At 45.9% G+C, this 19,337-nt stretch overlaps 1 protein-coding gene across 1 annotated transcript; it reads right to left on the minus strand.

The window, feature by feature from the left end:
• Positions 1 to 7,516: 7,516 nt before the first annotated feature.
• LOC111857227 (RNA-binding protein 38-like) lies at positions 7,517 to 17,803 on the minus strand. Its single transcript, XM_023837850.2, has 4 exons — positions 17,323 to 17,803; positions 14,509 to 14,632; positions 12,734 to 12,788; positions 7,517 to 8,814 (listed from the first exon to the last, which is right to left on the minus strand). The coding sequence occupies exons 1-4, from the start codon at positions 17,530 to 17,532 to the stop codon at positions 8,517 to 8,519; spliced, it is 687 nt and encodes a 228-aa protein (XP_023693618.1). The 5' UTR covers positions 17,533 to 17,803; the 3' UTR covers positions 7,517 to 8,516.
• Between the last annotated feature and the right edge of the window lie 1,534 nt (positions 17,804 to 19,337).

The raw sequence follows: 19,337 nt of genomic DNA on the forward strand, positions 1-19,337 counted from the left end.
TAAAACTGCCCCAGTAGCGATCTGCCTCTGGCTCCCTCCCATGTGGAAGTTCCTGCAAAAAGCTGTAACTCAGAAGCAGTTTTCCACCGAAGATGCGTCCCCCCCTCACCCATTAATCTCCTTTCAGACATGGTCATGTGACCTCTCTTACATTGGATCACTCTGATGGAATTCAAGACACTTTCCATTCAGCTTTTATTCACCTCATAAGGGCCAGTGCAAGAAAATGAACTGTTGTAAGTGTAATTACATAATTAATACAGTAGGGATGATAAGATTCACCAATTCGCATCGTTGCACCAGCATGAATGTTCATAATGCAGCTGACCCCATTAAAACAGTGTGCACCAGACACAATTTCGGATAAACTCGGGATGCATCATTTCTAACTTCTTTGCATCAGTAAAATCCGATTTATTGATATATAATTATTAGTAATGACCCTATGCTTTTGTTATTTAGAAATGTGCCCAGTGTTTGGCCAATAATTTTATATTTAGATTGATTTCCCCTCTCTAAACTCTTTCTGTATCTGTACCATATTGAATTGCAAAGCATCATATTGTTTTGCATGGCATCATATCGTGTCGAAATGCACGGCATCGCAATAGGGCTGAATCATAAGGTATCACATTAGCAGCTGCTTCATATGTATCTGTGATGTTCCGGGTCACTGTCAGTGCATAGAGATGTGTGTCACGTCAGCTTCTGTGATGGAGATGGACATCACTGTAGTATATTAGGGGATGTTCGCGCAAGTCCAAAAGCAAAGAAATGCTTTTAATTTTAAGAGAGATGCAGGAAAGTTGAAAGAGGTGAGTCCTTCATTTATAGCAGAAATGTGGTTGTGATCTTGTACATGTTGGGATGTTTTTCCACAAGTGGGTGGCATTGAGAGAGAAAGAGCGACCCCTGGGGAGACAACTCTGGGTAGGAGGGCAGGCACAGTATCACGCCAATGCGGATCGTAACACAGTATTGGGAATAATGCTGTCCTATATAGTGAGGTCCAGGGCTGTTAGATCAGCAATGGGCCAGCATCAAGCCAATGGGGAGGAGACAGTTGACATATGTATCCAGGGAGGTCAAACCCAATGCGCAGGGGGAGTCGGTTGCCTTAAATACGTCATGAGAGCCATCTTTCCTGTGGAGGGGATGGATTTTACAAAAGCATTTTTTAACCAACTCCTTCAATCCCAATGTGATACTTTCACCAATACATATGGAAGCAGTGTGTGGTTCTGCAGGTTAGGACTCATGATTCATGATTAAATCCTGTGGCTGTTAAAGTGATTGGGCCCCTGAGCACGGCCCTTCGCCCCCAGTCCCTCCGGGGACTATCTAACCCCGCTCCCTTAAATATATCACTTTAGATAAAAGCATATACTACGTGAAACGTGTTTCATTTTCCTCACTAATTATGCTGTTGTGTACTGTGCTTGCACAAACATCTTTGAAACCCTTGGGACACTGAATAAAGGATCACTTCTGTTATACAACGAAGGGACAGGATTCGTGTTGGTGACTGAACCTTCTGGTTGCCAGTAACCTAAGGCTTCGTCCTTCTTACAGAAGAGCTAACACAACACTGGTCAAGTGTACAATACAGAGGGAGAGCCACTTCTGGGATGTGAAGTTGTCCAGTGACTCACCTCTGTTCCAGGATCACACTCAGGTATTTACCCGCTTAAGGCATAGAGCTGGAGAACATCCTGAGCCTCACAATCCTTTACCGAAACAGTCCATGTGAAATACCTCCACAAGCACAGCAAATTTCGGGGCACGCCTGGGACTCGGACGGGTGACTGCTCTCTCTGCAGGGCACCTGACAGAAAGTGAACCTGAGGCTGGAGAGCAGCAAGAAGATTGTGAGGGCGCCTTCAGGACAGAATACCTGCAGAGTGCTGTGCCGTTGCAGGACAAAGGCTGTTTCGGTGTAGCTCGACAGTGAAAGTAACCGCAGCGCGTGGAGAATATAAGCAAGGCTGTTTAGGAGCCATGTGAGGGGATGAGCTTGGCGGAAAAGTATCAGCATGTCCTGCTCATTTCATAGACATGTTTATGCGTCAGTAAAAATAACCCTGCATCTGCGATTCTGTTCACTGGGGCTCCGCTTCAGCTCCCACTGCAGTTGCCACTTCTTTCTTTTTTTCAAAATTGCGCTGAGCTCATTCAAGCTGATGGGGAGAGGGTGAGTAACATCAGTGTGCAAGCGTGACACTGTGTAAAAGCATGCAAGCACGCTGCTGAGCGAGGGCGCCACGGAAAACTTTATTAGAAGGCCGCAGAGTGTCTCCACAGAGGGACCGGGACCCCCCTGAGGGGTGTGGTGGGGCCCTTCGGGGAACTTATGCATGTTGACAGCAGATAAGAAAATCTGGCAAGGAACCAAGGAAACCCTGTTACTAGAACCTTCCCCCATGCCTGACATACACTGTGCTCTTTGTGGCTGTGGAAGAGCTGTTTTTTTTTTTAGGCTTTACAATGTGCATGCAACCGTAAGTGTTATAATTATCCAGACCCTGCAGCTGTTCCTATAGTAAACCAAAAGCATCGATGCCCCCCACCCTGTTTTTCATCCCCCTTTGTTGTTACCCGCAGGGAGTTCGTGAACCACATAGCATTAGCCGAACGCAACACTCTGTGACTCAAGCAAAAACACATTCGAGCCCGGCTGGCGACTTCCTCCCGCCTCTGCAGATCTGTGAGCGCTGAACACAAGCTCCTTCTACAATGTCGCTTTCAGAGTCACCCTCCTGCTCTCTGTCACAACCCCACTGATGCTGACCTACAGGACAAATCCGGATCAGGCCGTGCGTTTGCAGGCAGGGCCACAGCGAGGAGGGGCTGCGAATCCCCCAATGCAGACGCTGGCTGTTTACCTGCTGCACCACACTCGGTACCAGGGTACGGGCCACTAGTTTACTAGTTTAGCAAACTAGACCTGCCAACCATGTGCTTTTGCTGTTATCACTGCAGTCCCTCAAAGTCTGACCTCGAGCCAGAGACAGCCATTAGAGCTGATAACAGAGCTGATAATTTGCCTGATGCTACTTTCCTGACCCCCATGTGCTTCTAGGCCTCAAACAGCCACTCCAGAAACATCCACTTTATCTCCCTGGTGGCTATATCGGATCCCTGTGTCCTAACCCTAAATATATCCCTGAGCGATGGAGGTAGGGTCCCAGGCTGTGGACGCCAGGCCAGGCCCTTCAGGCGGCCCCTAAGGGGGCAGAAGGATGTGCGATTGAGGGATCGCTTGATACTACAGGTTCCCAGACAGCCTCCCTGCCAAAGTCATCAAGCTCAAGCCTGTGCTGGATTAGCATGGAGCTATTAAAACTGCACCATGCTTGGCTGCATATGGGACCCCAGAGCAGGGTAATTCATTAATAATGCGACCCTTTGCCCTTGTCCCACATGTGAGTTAGTTTTACTGATTCTGCCCAGCAACAGAGTAACTACATCGAGTTTGGCCCCGCCAGTCCCACCCCCCTGTACCCCCAGCCTAACGAAGGTCACGACTCACTTGCCTGTAACAGCAGATAAGACAGAGGCCTCAGCATCCTGACACCTCCCCCCACCCTCAACCAGCCTCGATTCCTGATGACGAAAACGACCCCCCCCCCCCCCCCATGCTACACGCTGTGTTAGGGCAAAATGCCAAATGGAATCTGTTTATTACTTTTTAGCTTTTTACGATCCGGAGCCTGTAGGTAAAAACATCAAATTTCCAAAAAGCCTTTTTTAATTTCTCAGAATTTCATTTAAAATATTTTGCCCTTCCAGGAGAGTATTCACATTTGCCAACACATGTATTATTAATTTAATATTAATTGTCCTGTTTTCTTCATTCTACAACCCTGTTTCCAAAAGAGTTGAGACACTGTGTAAAATGATTTACAAATCATATAAACCCACATTTAATAGAAAATAAAACAAAGATGACATATCAAATGTCAAAACTGAAATTTTATTGTTTTATGACAAATATAACCTCACTTTGAATTTGATGCCAACAACACATTTCAAGTTGGGACAGGGCATGTTTACCACTGTGTTGCATCACCTCTCCTTTTAACACTCTGTAAACATTTGGGAACTGAGGAGAGCAGTTTCTGGAGTTTTCAAAGTGAAATGTTGTCCCATTCTTGCCTGATATAGGATTTCAACTGGTCAAGAGTTCAGGGTCTCCTGTCATATTTTTCATTTTATGATGTGCCAAATGTTTTCAGTGGGTCACAGTTCTGGACTGCAGGCAGGCCAGTCTATCACCTGGACTATTCTACTACAGAACCAGGCTGTTGTAATATGGACAGAATGCAGTTTGGCATTGTCTTGTTGAAATATACAGGACCTCCTGTGAATAAGACGTTGTCGGGATGGCTGCATATGTTTCTCCAAAGCCTGTATATAGCGTTCAGCATTAATGATGCCTTCCCAGATGTGCAAACATGGGCACTAATGCACCCCCATACCATCATGAATCCTAGGTTTTGAATTGTATGCTGATAACTAGCTGGATGGTCCCTCTCCTCTTTAGCTTGGAGGACTCTATTTGAAATGTGATTTTTCAAACCACAGGACAATTTTCCAATTTTCCTCAGTCCATCTTAAATGAACTCAGGACCGGAGAAGTTGGCATTGTTTCTGGATCATGTTTAGATACAGATTCTTCTTTGCATGGTTGAGTTTCGGAAGTGTTCCTGAGTCCATGCAATCATTTCCACTATAGAATTTTGTCTGTTTTTAAAGCAGGGCCGTCTGAAGGCCTGAAGATCACAGCTATCCAATATTGGTGTTCGGCCTTGTTCCCTAGTATAGAGATTTCTCCTGATTCTCTGAATCTTTTAATGATATTATGTACCATAGATGATGAAATTCCCAATTTCTTTGTAATTTTATTTGGAGGAACATTATTCATAAATTGTTGCACCAGTCTTCCACAGAGTGGTGAGCCTCTCCCTATCTGCACTGCACAGAGACTCTGCCTCGCTGGGGGGCTCTTCATGTGCCCAATCATCTTTCTGACCAGTTGTCAGTTAACCTAAGTAGTTGTGAAGTATTCAACCAGGTGTTTTGTTTTCACATTAGGGGCAGCGTGTGGCTCAGTGGGCTAAGCTGTGTGCCTGTAATCACAAGGTTGCCGGTTCAAGCCCAGCCTCAGCACGTCTGTAGGTCCTTGAGCAAGACCCTCAGCTCCCTGGGCACCACTACAGGTGACTGCTCTTCACAGCTGCTCTACAAAGAGCAAGTTGATGGAGGCATAAAAAAGAATTTCCCCACAGGGAGCTGGATCAATTACATACCTATTCCAGTCTTTTGTTGCCCCTGTCCCAACTTTTTTGAAACGTGTTGTAGCATCAAATTGAAATTGAGCATACAGTTGTCATAAAACAAATTTTCTCAATTTCAACACTTGATATGACATCTTTGTTCTATTTACAATTAAATATGGGCTTGCAAATCATTTCATTCTGTTTTTATTTACATTTCACACAATGTCCCATTGGAAAGGGGGTTGTACAATGGCCAGTTAGTCCCATCAGACTAGACCAAATTGACTTGAAAAAAATACCACTATTAATTCCCATTTTCAATTTAAGTTGAAACCTAACCAAACCGTATTTGAGATGGATTTCCACCCATCCATCCATCCTTCTAACCACTTATGCAGTACATGGTCACCTGTGGGGGCCTGGAGCCTATCCCAGCTAGCACAGGGTACAGGACTGGGGATGCATGGATAGGATACCAGTCCATTTCAGGGCGTACACACAGTCACACACTATTAGACCATTAGAGATGCCAGTTTTCCTAACTGCATGTCCTTGGACCGGATAGTGCTCTGGACTCAGTTCAAAGGAAGCTGGTGTTCCCTCTGCATGGCCGCCACATAAAGGCATGAAGGCTGCAGAGCTGTAGGATAGACTTTAAGGCCCAGAACACACCAAGCGAAATGAATGAAAAAATCCAGTGAAGTATAGGGTCACAAAACAGCAGCAGATATGAATACCAAAGCAGGCTTTGTTAACCCAACCACTGCCTTTTAGCACACACTGCATAACTACCACAGTAATTCAGAAACACCCAGTGGCCAATTTAGTAACACAAACAGCCAGCTCCACCAATCACAAGGCTACACCTCAGTACAGTACACAGATAGGATCGAGTGGTTCACTTGCTGTTTTGCTAAGCACTGAGACAGCTAAGATGTGAAATGCAGGCGATTTTGAATGTGGTGTGATAGTTGGTGCCAGACAGGGCTGTTCGAGCCACACAGAAACAGCAGCTCTCCTTGGACTGTCACTCGATCGAGTGTCTAGAGTCTATAGAGAATGGTGAACTAAAGAGTGTGGTCAGCAGCAGATCTTCACGTGACACCGTGATGTGCAAAGAGTCATCTCCAAATGCACGACTTGTAAACCCTTGAAGTGGTTCTGGAGACAGCAGGTCGTGTTTGGTCCTACGGAGAATTACCCAACGCAATGGCGGTGGCCTGGCATGTGGGTCCTTGGTTTAAGATACCAGTGTCTGATTCCCATGGCCAGCAGAGTAATTTTATTACTGTTGGGCCCTTGAGTAGGGTCCATAGTGCAAAAAACTCACTCCAGAGGTGTCAGAAAAGCTGAGCATGCACTCTGGCCCCAAACTTTGCTCACCAATACACATGTAGCTGCTTTCAGACACGCACTGCCAGACATCGCTAAACATTACTCAGAGGGGTTGTATGTATGGACCCAAATGTCTAAATTAGTCATGCCAGACATTAAACGGATTTTACCCTGCTAGTTCCGTAGTATAAAGTTCTGATTGACCTCCATGTGTCAATGAAGCAGGGAGAATTCCGGAAGAATTCACCACGAGTCAATGGGTGTGTTGTTGATGTTTCCATCATGCATCTGGCATGAAAATAAGAACAGAAACACCCAAGGGCGAAGGGGAAGGGTCATTAACACGAAGTAGACCCCAGTGAACATGGCTAACTGGAAAGATGAGTCAATGCGTGCCTCCCGCATGCTCGACCCAAGTGCCACCCCTCATCCAAACCAGAGTAGGTGTAAATGTGTCTGGCACACGTGTGAACGGGCACCGAAGAACGTCGACCTGATTCTCAGGACAATGTCCAGAGTTCATGTGTGAAAATGGCCTGTGTGCATGCGTGTCTTATAGGAGAGCAAGAATGAATTTGACTGTACTTACTTCCTATACAATGACAGTAAAGGTACTCTGAGTGTAGAGGAGACAGTGATAAAAGTTTTTGCCTCATTTCTTAATATCAAAACTACCAATGCAATGTTTGTATGTTTGCTCTGCAAAACCCCAGGCGTTATTCATGGGGGTGTCGGCAATCTGATGTTCAGCAGTGCAGTACCACTTCTCACACCAAGCAAATACGGTAACACCCCCACACAGCATCACCACAGCCATCTATGGAGAGACCCCCCCCCCCCACAGTACTAAGTAAAGCACGAAACACTCGAGCTTGGCTGCATAGATGAAATACAAGCAAACGTTCTTCACTTGTTCCGCAAATTTTTAATTTTTGTCCATTGTTTTTGGTATGGCTTTTTCCATAAGTAAAAGGAGTATGGAAATGGCCCCAATAAGGAGAGCGCCAGCACGCTGCCAATAACCCGGCTAGAGAGAGGGTGCCGACTGATCCACAGGGACAAATTAAAAACAAGGTAACGAGACACAAAAACACTCCTAGAAAGTTTAACTTAAGTGTTCATTTAAATATCTTGACATAAATACTGTAAAATTTACCTTAGAATTGCAGCAACATTTAAAACTGCCGCACACACATCCTTTTATAAAGCAACATCTTACGAATGAAATTCGATTCAGTTGTACAAAATACACATGAAGTACAGTGTCAGCTACCTTGTGGATTTTACTCAATGTGCTTGCCACATATTTCTGCTAAAAAACATTGCATACTGAAATCAGCTATGATTATCTACATCCATCTAGAGTAATGTAGGTTGCACTGTATCAAAGAGTCTTTTATACCAAAGGTGGAGGATGATGTTCACATTTGGGGTGAGGGTGGGAGAGAGTATATGAAGAGTGCATATGAGCAAGTGTAGTCTTTAAGGCCTCGAATTGGATAAGTGTCTTTCTGCAGGACACGGCTGGATGGATGCCGCCGGTTCCATGGGGTTTGCACGCAGACATTCTGCTGAGCCGCTGTCCTGTCGGCTCGCCCTTTTCCACACCCCAAACCCCCGTCCCCAAAAGTGTCCAAGAAGCCAAGCCTCTCGGTCCCGTTGCCTGCCGGCACTCCTGGGGACTCCTCCACCGGCTCTATCCGCTTAGCCAGGCAGTTGGAGCTGAGAGACGCTGCGAGGCGTCCCACGATTGAAACGAAATAATCAGAATAACGAAGAAATAATACCGAAAAGAACGAACAATTGGACTGTGCTTCTGGCAGAACTTGACAGCTTTCCAGGAAGGTTTCACCCCGCCCAATCAGTGCAACAGTCCAGCTCGTGCCTAGCATGCGCAGATTCTCACTGCATGCGGTCAGGCTGCACGGGCTGGGAGGGGTACTGCAGGAAGGCAGCTGCCGGAAGGGACTGATGAATGGGTGCCGGAGTTGCAGGACTGGGGGCATAACTGTAGCCCAGAAACCCAGGCGAAGCAGCATAGGGGTACTGCTCAAAGGCAGCAGAGGCGGCGGCATACTGGGCATAGGCAGAGCTGTAATCGGTGTAGGCGGAGCTAACAGAGGAAGGGCCGGCGGCTTGGGCAGGTACCACCAGGCTGGGCTGAACAAAGGCCTGGGGATATATGTACTGCTGGGCCAGCCTGCAAAAACACACAAAAAGGAGTCAGATACAGAGGAGAGCAGGGCATTCAGGGGGGAAAAACATGGTAAAAAACAACATTTTCCAAACAAAAGGCACTGCAATGTTCACACCCCCACCCCCGGTTAAAGGAGCACACAATAAGGACAGAAAGTAAGTAGATGCTTCATAGAGAGACTGCTTGAGTTACCAGGTGACCAACTGTTGGCCAGTTTGAAGAGTGTTGAAGACACCGATACATAGAAAGGATCTGTTGGGTCAGAAAATGGCCATATTCAAGAGGCACTAATGGGACAAATCCAGAGTCAAAGATATTTTAAGCTGAAGGAATGTGAATAAGATACAAAAGGATAAAACTTCATATTTCATAGCCATTGCAAGGGTACAACAAGATCCCACAGGGGAATGTAACCTCATTTATGGTTACAGTAGTTAGTTAACATTACTCGACATGTGACTCGAAGACTGGCGGAGAATCTGAAATGTGGCTGCTCTTTACGGTCAGAAAACGGAACTAGCGTATGGGAACCCAACCAACCCTGCAGATGGGGAACCTGAGAGGGACCACCATGCCATCTCTGTTCTTCCCCTTCTGGAGAAGGGGGAGGAAACATTTAAAAGCCGATTGGGTGGGTTTTTGTAAACAAAAGTAGCACCAGGTGACAGACAGGAGGGGATGGGGGGTGAAGAGACCCAGGGGGAATGTAAAAACGAAAAGTTAAAACAGCAAAATGAGAAAACATCTCCCAGTCGTCTTCTGTATTTCCGATTCATTTCAGTTCCTGCACTGATCTCATAGCACCTGTTTTGTTCAGCTCTGAAAGGAGCCTCAGATTTTATGCAGGCCTTTGTGTGGCTAAAACTTGGCAAGCTGGAGGCTGCATTAAGTTAAAGATGAATGGTTATCCATATTGCAATGCCTTAGCGTTACATTTCGAACCTAGAAGAACATGTTTCAAAGATTAAAGAAACCGAAGTAGCTTATAAATGTTTACCAGCGCAAACCAACACAAGGGTCCGGGCTTCTTGTCTCAGCTCCAGAGTCCAAGGCCAAGGAAAACTAGCACCAGAGGTGGAAGTTCAGGTTCAGAAAGTACAAATCCAGAGCAAAGTCTGGCCTCAACCAACCAGTTGAGTACATAGAGTCACAGCTGGCTGGCTGAAATAACACCTCAGTCTGGCTTTGTACTTTCTGCACTTGAACTTTCCACCTCTGACTAGCACAGTTGTGATTTGGGAATTTGGGTGAGACAGGAGATCAGCTATGCCACCTGACATAGTGGGGGGGGGGGGGGGGGCACTGAGTGCACACTACCGCGCTGCACCAATCACCTCACCCACACAGCAAACCCCGCCCCCCCACCAAGCAGACACTCCACACCTCACACTGCAAACCAAAGCCATGCTATGAAAGGAGAAGCGGCCCACACTGTGACGGGCTGGCAGCCGGCACCGAGCAGCACACTGCACACTGCACACCGGCACCTTCGGGGGGCCAGGCAGACTGGGCCAGGCCATGCAGAGTCCTGCACCTCGCACGGCTCCTCCTCGCCCTCCCTTCCGGCTCAGGCTGCTTCATCTGGGAGCGCAGGGGAGGCGGAACAGCATGGACAGAGAGGCAGAGCTGAACTGCACATGCAGCACCACCATATTTTCACCGAAAGGGTCACCACAAGCCACCTGACTAGCCCTTCTTGGCACGCGGTCCTCAGTAACTTACCTATTGGATGATTTTACACCATATAGCCCAAATTTAGGGTCAATACCTCAGCACCACATGCCTGTAATGAATCATATGTCTAGGCTGCCCGATTTCAATGGGAACCCCAGTTCACTCACAGGCATAGCCCAAAATCTGAAACATTATGCTCCAAAAATGCAGCAGCGATCAAATGGCTGGCTACCAGCCCTCACAGTCATTCAGGGTTAGGTTCCTGCCAAACGATTGGGCTACCACCATTATGGGATCATGGGAGATCCCGAAAAGGACACACTGGCACGCAAATCTGGACACTACAACATTTAGACAGATATGCACACAGGAAGAGACACCTGGAGAACTTCACGACACAGGGAATATGCACAAGGAACTGACAGACACACAACCACACCTACAGCAGAGAAATGACTTTGTGCAGGTAAGTCAGTAAAGGCTGTAATGAGCCCCAGTGGTGATAACAGGAACACAAAAGGAGCATGAACGTTACATGGCGCACTGAGGTAAAGCACTTTGAAGAAAGCTTTAAATCTACTGATGCATGTGTTTGTTCATGTCCAAGTGTGTGTGGGGAAACCATGCTAACTGGGGAGGGCCAGGGCGTCAAAGTCTGGCCAGCATCAGCTGTCATCCACGAGCTCCTAGACAGTACCTGCCTTTACAAAAACACTCGCACCCCCCTACACCACCCATCCCACTTCAAAAGGTGTTGGTTTTCACCGTCTGAAGGCATAATCCCCTCCCATGAGCAAGCGCCTTTTGTCTGAACAGGATGTGTGTGAAGCCTGCAATGGTCCCCCCCCCCTTTGTCATGTTAAAGAAAAGAAAAAAAAAGAAAAGCCAGTGTCGGTCCAGGCATGGACCCCCACCCACGTAACGGGCACACAGCACAGCAGCAAATGTGTCCCGCTGTGCCCTCTGATCAGAGAAGTGACCGATGGAATGACATCGAGACCAACGCCAGCTACTCTACACAGTGGCCCTGCATGTTTTTTTTTTCTTGACAAGTTTGCGAACCAAAATGGCGGCCGAGAAAACGGAAGCCAAAAAAATGCCATGGAGTTGCATAGACAAACTATGCTTTGAAAATGTGGGATCCTAGGTCCAACGTCTACAACGACATCACGTCTGGACAGCCATTAACGCATGGCTGCTTACGTGACCCGACAGGCTTTAAGCAAACCGAAGCTGCTCTCTGACACAGAGGTCATCGTGAGGACCTAGACGCGCTTTAAATGTTGTGATGAGAGGCAGACGCGACAAAGTCCACCCAAGTGGAGCTGCCTTCTTAGCAATAGGATTGGTCAATTATATGGAAGCTTACTGTGACAAAAGGGTCATTCTGCCACTACAGATGCTTCCTGTGTGAATGGGGGGGGGCGCGGGGGGGGTTACAGACTAACAATGTCAGTTGCAAAGAATGACTAGAAAACTCATGCAACCTCAGTTTATGTTGAAGGTTAGCATGACAGCAAATGACAATGATCTAGAAATAGAACAGCCCCAGAACACTTGATCAGTCAATCAAACACTGAAATACATTCACTTTTCAGCTCGAGCGCCAGAGCATACGTTCACGTTTTCGGTTGGCTAACCCTCCACCCCCTGCACTGCTGCGGCTTAGCGCCCTACCGTCCGAGCCGCTAAGACGGCTCCCAAGGCCCGGCCAGAGCTAACTTTCCAATCCTACTCGAATGAAAATGGCTTAAGGCTCTGCGGGCAGGCAGACGATTACCCACAGCGAGCAGGTGGGACTGACACACGTGCCACCGCACACAAAGGAAGGAAGGCACGCGTGCTGGAGGTGGATTTCTTTAAGCACTAAATGTCGAGACGGATCAGAAAGCAGATGCTCCCTGGAGTGGTGCGGGGCCCACGCTAAACCTTTGGGTCCCCTGAGGGCTTTTTGTCAACAATGGGCCGTTAGGAGCATGAATTACAGCTTATCGGCCTGAATGGTGTCCCGAGTGCCGTTAACACAATGAGGCCGTCCGTGCTGTTCAAACAAGCTTCAGCAGCGTCTGCATGACACTTAAAGATGAGAAATTAAAACCCTTTTGATGGTGTAAATCTCCACATAACACTGTACCAATTCAATTGGGAGATACTGAACCGCCCCAGCAAACGTTGAACCAGAACAGGACGGAAAGGCAATCAAAACCAGAAAGACTTTGTTAACGAGGGGCTCAGCACTGCTACTTACCCATAATGCCTCTGGATCAGTGCGGGGCTGATCTGCTGCATTCCAACTGAGAAACCTGAGAGAGACGGAGCACAGAGCACGTTAGCGGTAATGTGACAGAGCAGGGCCGCAGCCGGGAACCTTAGACATCTGGGGATCTTAGGATCCGAATCACAAGCTGTTAACTGGAAGCAAACCTGCGGAACTACGGCTGGACAATGGAGAATGCCTAGCCGCAAACTCCCTGGGAGAGAATGAGGCCTGTCATTGTGCGCTATACGATGATGGCAGGGAGGAGTAGGCAGCAGGGGAGAGACTGGCCACATTGTGCTTGGAGATAGAACACAGAAAGGCTGCAGTGTTTGAGGAAACAAGCAGGCCACACTGTCAGGGGACAGGCACCATAACGGGCAGAACTGGACAAGCCACTTAAACTTAATCTGGAAGTTTTAAAATAATTTTAAAAAGACTCGGCAACAAGGTCATGCCCTCATGTCTGTATTGCTTGGAATAGACTCAAACCACAATTAAAGTTGCTGTGCAATAATGTGAAGTTACCCATCCCAGTGACCCCAAAGTTTACAGAGTACTGGAGTAGGCCAGCCCAATGAGGTTCAGGAGGCACAAAATGACTATTAACTTACTGAAGAGCAATAAAGACCGATGATCGAGCCAACACACCCAACCAAATGCAAATGTTCCAGAACATAGCGATCAAAGGAAAAACAAGAATCACTCCTAAAGGTGTATTGGTGGAGGGGGGCATGCTTGAATACCTGTCCAAAGCCAGAGGACTGGCATAGACAGGGAGAGGCACAGCAAACACCTCAACCCTACCGGGACCTCAGCACAGACCCTTGACTGGGACTTGAACAGCACATACAAACCACATTTACTACCAAGCTGTGCACTCCGCATAAAGCACAGCAGAGGCCAGTACAGACCAAGCATAAGGTGAAATATCTCAACTGCAAAAGAAGAAAGCAGCCTGCAAGCGACGTTACGAAATGAAAGGTACTGCCTGTAACTTAACATTGCCTTTCCAGACACAAAGTGGTACAGAAATGGAAGCAATGAATGATACACGCTCACTAGGATAATCTGAGCAGCACTGTGGAAATTGCATGTTCACTTCAACATACATGTCAGAAAAGCAAAGTGACTGTAAAGTTGTAGTAAGAATTTTTTTTTACAAAAAAGATCTGCAATGTGACTGACTTTTCAGAGAAACTACAGGCAGAAACAAGTAGCAGTTAATTCATACTTGTCAAACTAAATTTATCCATAACAAGCATAACTAATAAATTATTCAACTGTAGGTTTGAATGAACTTGAACTGCTATTGTTATGACATCAACTTACTCTGAGCATTTCCACCAATCCACAAACAAATTTATCCTAAGCATAACTGGAGGCGTTATGGTTACCAGGGTAGCAACAGGTATACACAGGTTGGAATTACAACGACAATTTTACAAAACTTCCTTATCAGAAATAAAGCAGCAGCAGGTGATTAATTTTAAATCACGCACTTTTAAAAATCCAGTTTGCCATGATAACGCTTTAAGTTTAACCACAAAATGCAAAGAGTTTCAAATAAAAGATGTTCAAACACATGACTTTACCAAAAACCTTCATAAGAGACTTTCAGTGAGGACACAGGCAGCAGAGAGAACATAAGTAAATCAACGGCCAGGTCTGCCCCTGGTCACACACAATTGAGTTTACGCAGCTGTGAGTGTCGTGTGTCACTGCTTGCATGGGACACAAAAGGCACTCTTCCTGTATTCGCACACCTGTCTGCAGACTGCGGGGCTTAGCTCCCAGGTACGCCAAGTTGACGTTGGCCTTGCGGCCGTCGATGATGGGATTGGGATCCTTACAGGCCCTCTCAGCGGCCCCTCGTTCTGCCATGGTCACCTGCAAGAGAGGAGAGTTTTAAATAAATAAATAAATAAATAAATAAATAAATAAATAAATGTACGAGGATTCACTGAACATGATTTCACCTAGCAGTCATCAAATCAACTAAAGAGCATTCACGAAGCTGCACCTGACATCGTGACACACGACATTAAAGTAGGGTCCAAACTTCTAATACCATCCTGCAAAGCTCCAATTAACCCAGTTTTACTCCTAGATAATCAAATGAAAAATGCCAATTAGCACAAAGGCACGAAGAATCTGAAGATGGATGACAGTAACTCATCCAAGTACCCAAAAGACAGTATGTACCTAGTCAGTAGCTCAGTGGGGATAGCTTAAAGGGCTAGGCTTGGGTTTTTTCCCTTAAGCTTAACATATTTGCTTACTGAAGGAAAGAAGCCTAATAAATGCGATGGAGAAATTAAGAAGATTAGTTTTAAGAACAGCCTCAGAGTTAAAATGACTTAATGGAGGCAGCAATTGTGGCAGAGGGATTTTGTGCTAATCTGCTATGCAGTTGTACAGTAATAGTGGCAGCTAAATCATGTGAAGAAAAAAAAGCACAAGTCTGAGACCACACTGAATGTAAGGGGGGGGGGGGGAAGACCCATGTACACCAGAAATGAATGCCTGCACTTGGAGAGCCACACACAAGGCAGGTCACTCTCCCTGGGTAACACAGCAGGCTCGCACGGAGCTGTCGCTTCAGGCAACCAGATCATCGAGTTGCAGTTTGTCAGTTGGAAGCGGCTGGCTTTGACACCAGCATGGCCCTGTTCTCCACCAGACACCCACACTTCCTCTGAGCTGGTCCAACCTGTCATTCGAGAAGACGGGGCTCCTCAGATTCCAGTTTGTGTTGTGTAAACACAGACCACGTTTTCGGTTTACAGAGGTTGTTGGAAAAGGACAAATGTTTGAACCGATGGATAAACACCAACAAAGGAAAAATTTAAACCAAGGTCATATATATCCACAGCTGCAGCTACAGAAATGAACTCTTGTGGGATCTCATACGGCAGGGTTTGTGGTCTCTGCCCCTGCTGATGCAGTGTAGCATCTCAAGTTGTAGCTCAGCATGTTTTTCTTTGACAGACCCCCCCCTCCCCCAACAAACTGGAAACCAAATCAGGAACTTGAAATTCACACTAAACAGTCACTTGAGAACCAACTAAAAGAAATTTTGAACCAAATACATTATGGCACCCACCTGCCAATTCAGAAAACAGTTACGCAACAATAACATACAGCAGCACTCCGTGTAGAGGAAGTTACTCATAATTCTTTTCAAAATAAAAGCAGAAAGTAAACAAAATTAGTTAAAGCTCGTTTTCAAAAGCTAAGAATCAGCAAAGTACAACACAGAGACCAGGGGCATTGAGATAATGTTTTGGAAGAGTGTTTTCTCGAGAGTTTTGGCGAAGAGGGTAGGCCACTCTCTGGCAAAACCTGATACAAGTGCCTTATGTCCGGCTGAAATAAATAAATAAAAGAGCTCTTTATATCATCGAGGTTGTAGATGCATCAATACTACCTAGAGTGCATAGTGCTACCGTCCGTCTCCGGTCTGTCAAATGGCCATATAAAGTAAGCTCGCCTAGTGGTGCAGTTATGCCCTTGAACCGCCTCACCGACTGACACCCCCGGCCCACGCTTTGTAAATAAACCGTCCCTTTTCCCTTTTCAGAAAAAGTGACTGCATGGAGTTCAATGGACTCAAAATGCTTTCAAATATCATCTAAAAATTAGACAGTGGGGAGTTATTGTTATTGCAAACTATTTGCAAGAATGCGATCTTTGGCTTGAATACAGTGGATTAAGCTTGTGGTGGGGGGTGGCGGCAAGGACGATCCGAGGAGAGGATAAATCAGGGACACCTGGTGCCTTCCCGAGCGCCGCTCCGTTACTCATAACAATACCCCAAAGCAGGAAGGAAACGCGGGGGAACCAGTTCACCTCGATCGCTCAGTTGAGTTTATTGAAAACCGAAACCGTGTGGTGCATTTCGCCACCCTACACATACAAGGAGATGTGGTAAGCTGTTACACCATCAAGGGCAGAAAAGGCTCCCCAGGCGGGCTCCTGACCGCTGCCCATGCCTCCGTCCTGCCACAAGCCACCCGGCTGGACTTTCGCGCCGTAAGATCTCACTTTCAGCAGGAAAGCTCATCAGATCGTTGTGTGACGCTTCGACGATGAAAACGTGGATCCCAGTCTACCCAAATCATGTAGTTGCGTATCATTTAAGCCGAAGAGAAAGTGGCCGATACCTCGTGAATCCAATTTACGCCGAATTACACTCAATCCTGTTTCACTTGTTGGATATTTTTGTGGACATTTATTTCATCCGCATACGGGTTAAGTCACATGGATCAGAAAAATCAACGATGACAAAAGTACTCCATCCGAGTGTGATAATTTACAAGAATTACTTCTGTAACTTTTGCACGAACGTTACCTTCCTATAACTTGCAGTCAGCAAATTGTGCACATTGTAGCGTGACCAACAGAGACGAAAACACTAATTCGGTCATCTCTAAACTTTTCTCAACGTGGGATCAAATTCCAAACATCTAAAAACGCGTAAGAGACTCGTGCAGCTACTGTTCCCACTCTGTTAATGACTTTATATCATGTTTTATTGTCAATATAAAGGGTGAACTGTCGGATTAAACGGTACTTACAAATCCGTATCCTCGGGATTTACCGGTCTGTCGGTCTGTTATCACGACCGCCTCTTCAATGTCCCCGAAAGCCTCAAAATATTTTCGCAGTGAAGCATCGTTGGTGTGGTAAGGCAAACCCCCAACGAAGATCTTTGTGAAAGTAGTGTCCTTCTGAATCGTCGGGTGCGTCGCTCCCAGGGACCCGTTCACAAATTGATGCAACAACATTATTTTGGCCTAGATTATGAGAAATAAAAATAAACTAAAGAATGTCAACCCCGACACCTAATTACAAGAATAAATAAACATCAGCTTTCAAACTGAATATAAACTGAGGTAGATGTTTGATAATTTCGTCCCAAATTTATTATTTTTTTCCTTCACTTGGGAGATTAATAAATCCACTCAATTCAGGGCGTCCTTTACAACAAGCCAGCAGCTCACAATTACCAGCCTTTGGCAGGTGGCTTAACTTCCCGCTGTGGCAGACAACCGGAAAGAGTGCTTTATACTAACGTTGTGTGGCACCGCCTCTCGGCGCTCCGGCAAATCACAAACAGAGTGCGCCTCGTGTGTTCACGCCTCTTTTGTATTCCGTTTTTTTCCACCCAAATACTACATCCTCTAACCCACCACCGCTTTTCCAAGTTGTGTTCCTGTACAAAATTGAAAAAACATGCTGCTTAAATATTACAGCCAGTGAGAGTCCGCAAAGAAAGCGTATAAAATTAAAATTGAACTGTTTGCCCACTAATTTTTAACTATGAATTCTTAGCTCTAAACATTGGTGTTTGGTAAGTATAATGTAACTAAATTATTTTACGCCTAACGCAGCTAACAGTTACAGTTAAATACATACCATTATTATGGTTTTTTAAATCATCCGTCTAGGAATTATGGGATAGTTTGTAATTAGCTGTGGTCTATAGATGGCCTGTAACATGTTGCTCTGGTAATTGTTTTTGTTACATAACCCATTTGGGTCTATATTTTATTATGTGTCAGTCGTCTTGGGTGGGTGCAGTATTTAGCTAGCTCAAAAGTGTGAGGAGGGAACTCAATGCAGGAGAGCCTACGGGCCAGGCGGCAGGAAGAGGTGAATAGGAAGATCTGAACGAGACGGTCTTTGTAGGTTACGTGCGCAAAAGATGAAAGGCTGTGAAACGAGTTGGTGCAATTGTAAAATTTCCATCACCATGGAACTTGTAACAAAAAACACTTCCGATCAGTCTGAACTTATAACATTTGCTTCACTGTGTTAGACGTGTTGGAAAAAAATAAAAGTCAAAACATATGAGTACTTTTAAATACAAGTGTTAAAGAGTTTGGATTGTGGAGTTTATAAAGAGGGTATGTCCCACAGCCAAAGTACACCAGAAGCCCAGATGTATGTGAAAAAGGCAATTGTACCACGGTGATATTATGGGCAGCTTGGCACAGCAATGTAGAATTTAATCAGCTCTGCAATCAAACCAAAAACGCTACCACCTAGGCGTAAGATCATTACCAGCTATTCCTCTTAGAAATCCGCTTTACAATTTCACGTCTGATAACGCTATGCTTATTTATTTGGCTGGTGGATATTTCTATACCACAGTAACTTACAGCCGTTACACATTAGCGTCCTTCTCTAAATCCAAATAATCATTAAAGAAATGTTGAATTTAGTGTTTCGTGCAAGGGTACAGAGCAGCGACTCAGCCAAGCCATTTAACATGTAACTGCATGTTTTGTGGCTGAGGCTGTAACATAGAACAATCTTATGAGCTCACTGCACGGATCGATGCCCAGTGACCAGGCCCACTGCAGGAGCACTAATGACCTCAATAAATGAAAATTGTCACCTGCTTGCCATTGTCACGATGTTCTCATTGCACTTTTCATCTTTGGCTTGCCCATGATTTCACACATCCCTTGCACCCCCCGCCAGCTCTATCTGAGCCATCGCGTTGAAATTGTCCTGATTAACAACTGCGGGCCCTTAATTACAAATCTTAAACCACGTCTTTCCAAGCCACTCGTGTAACAGATTT

Source organism: Paramormyrops kingsleyae, chromosome 8 (genome assembly GCF_048594095.1).
Source record: "Paramormyrops kingsleyae isolate MSU_618 chromosome 8, PKINGS_0.4, whole genome shotgun sequence".
NCBI classification, from domain to species: domain Eukaryota; kingdom Metazoa; phylum Chordata; class Actinopteri; order Osteoglossiformes; family Mormyridae; genus Paramormyrops; species Paramormyrops kingsleyae.

Excerpts from the sequence above, each read along its gene's own strand:
- LOC111857227 (XM_023837850.2), bottom strand. The coding sequence starts at position 17,532 with ATGTTGTTGCATCAATTTGTGAACGGGTCCCTGGGAGCGACGCACCCG. Across the intron at positions 14,633-17,322 it reads AATCCCGAGGATACGGATTT|GTGACCATGGCAGAACGAGG; the intron begins GTAAGTACCGTT and ends CCTCTCTTGCAG. Across the intron at positions 12,789-14,508 it reads GCCCCGCAGTCTGCAGACAG|GTTTCTCAGTTGGAATGCAG; the intron begins GTGTGCGAATAC and ends CGTCTCTCTCAG.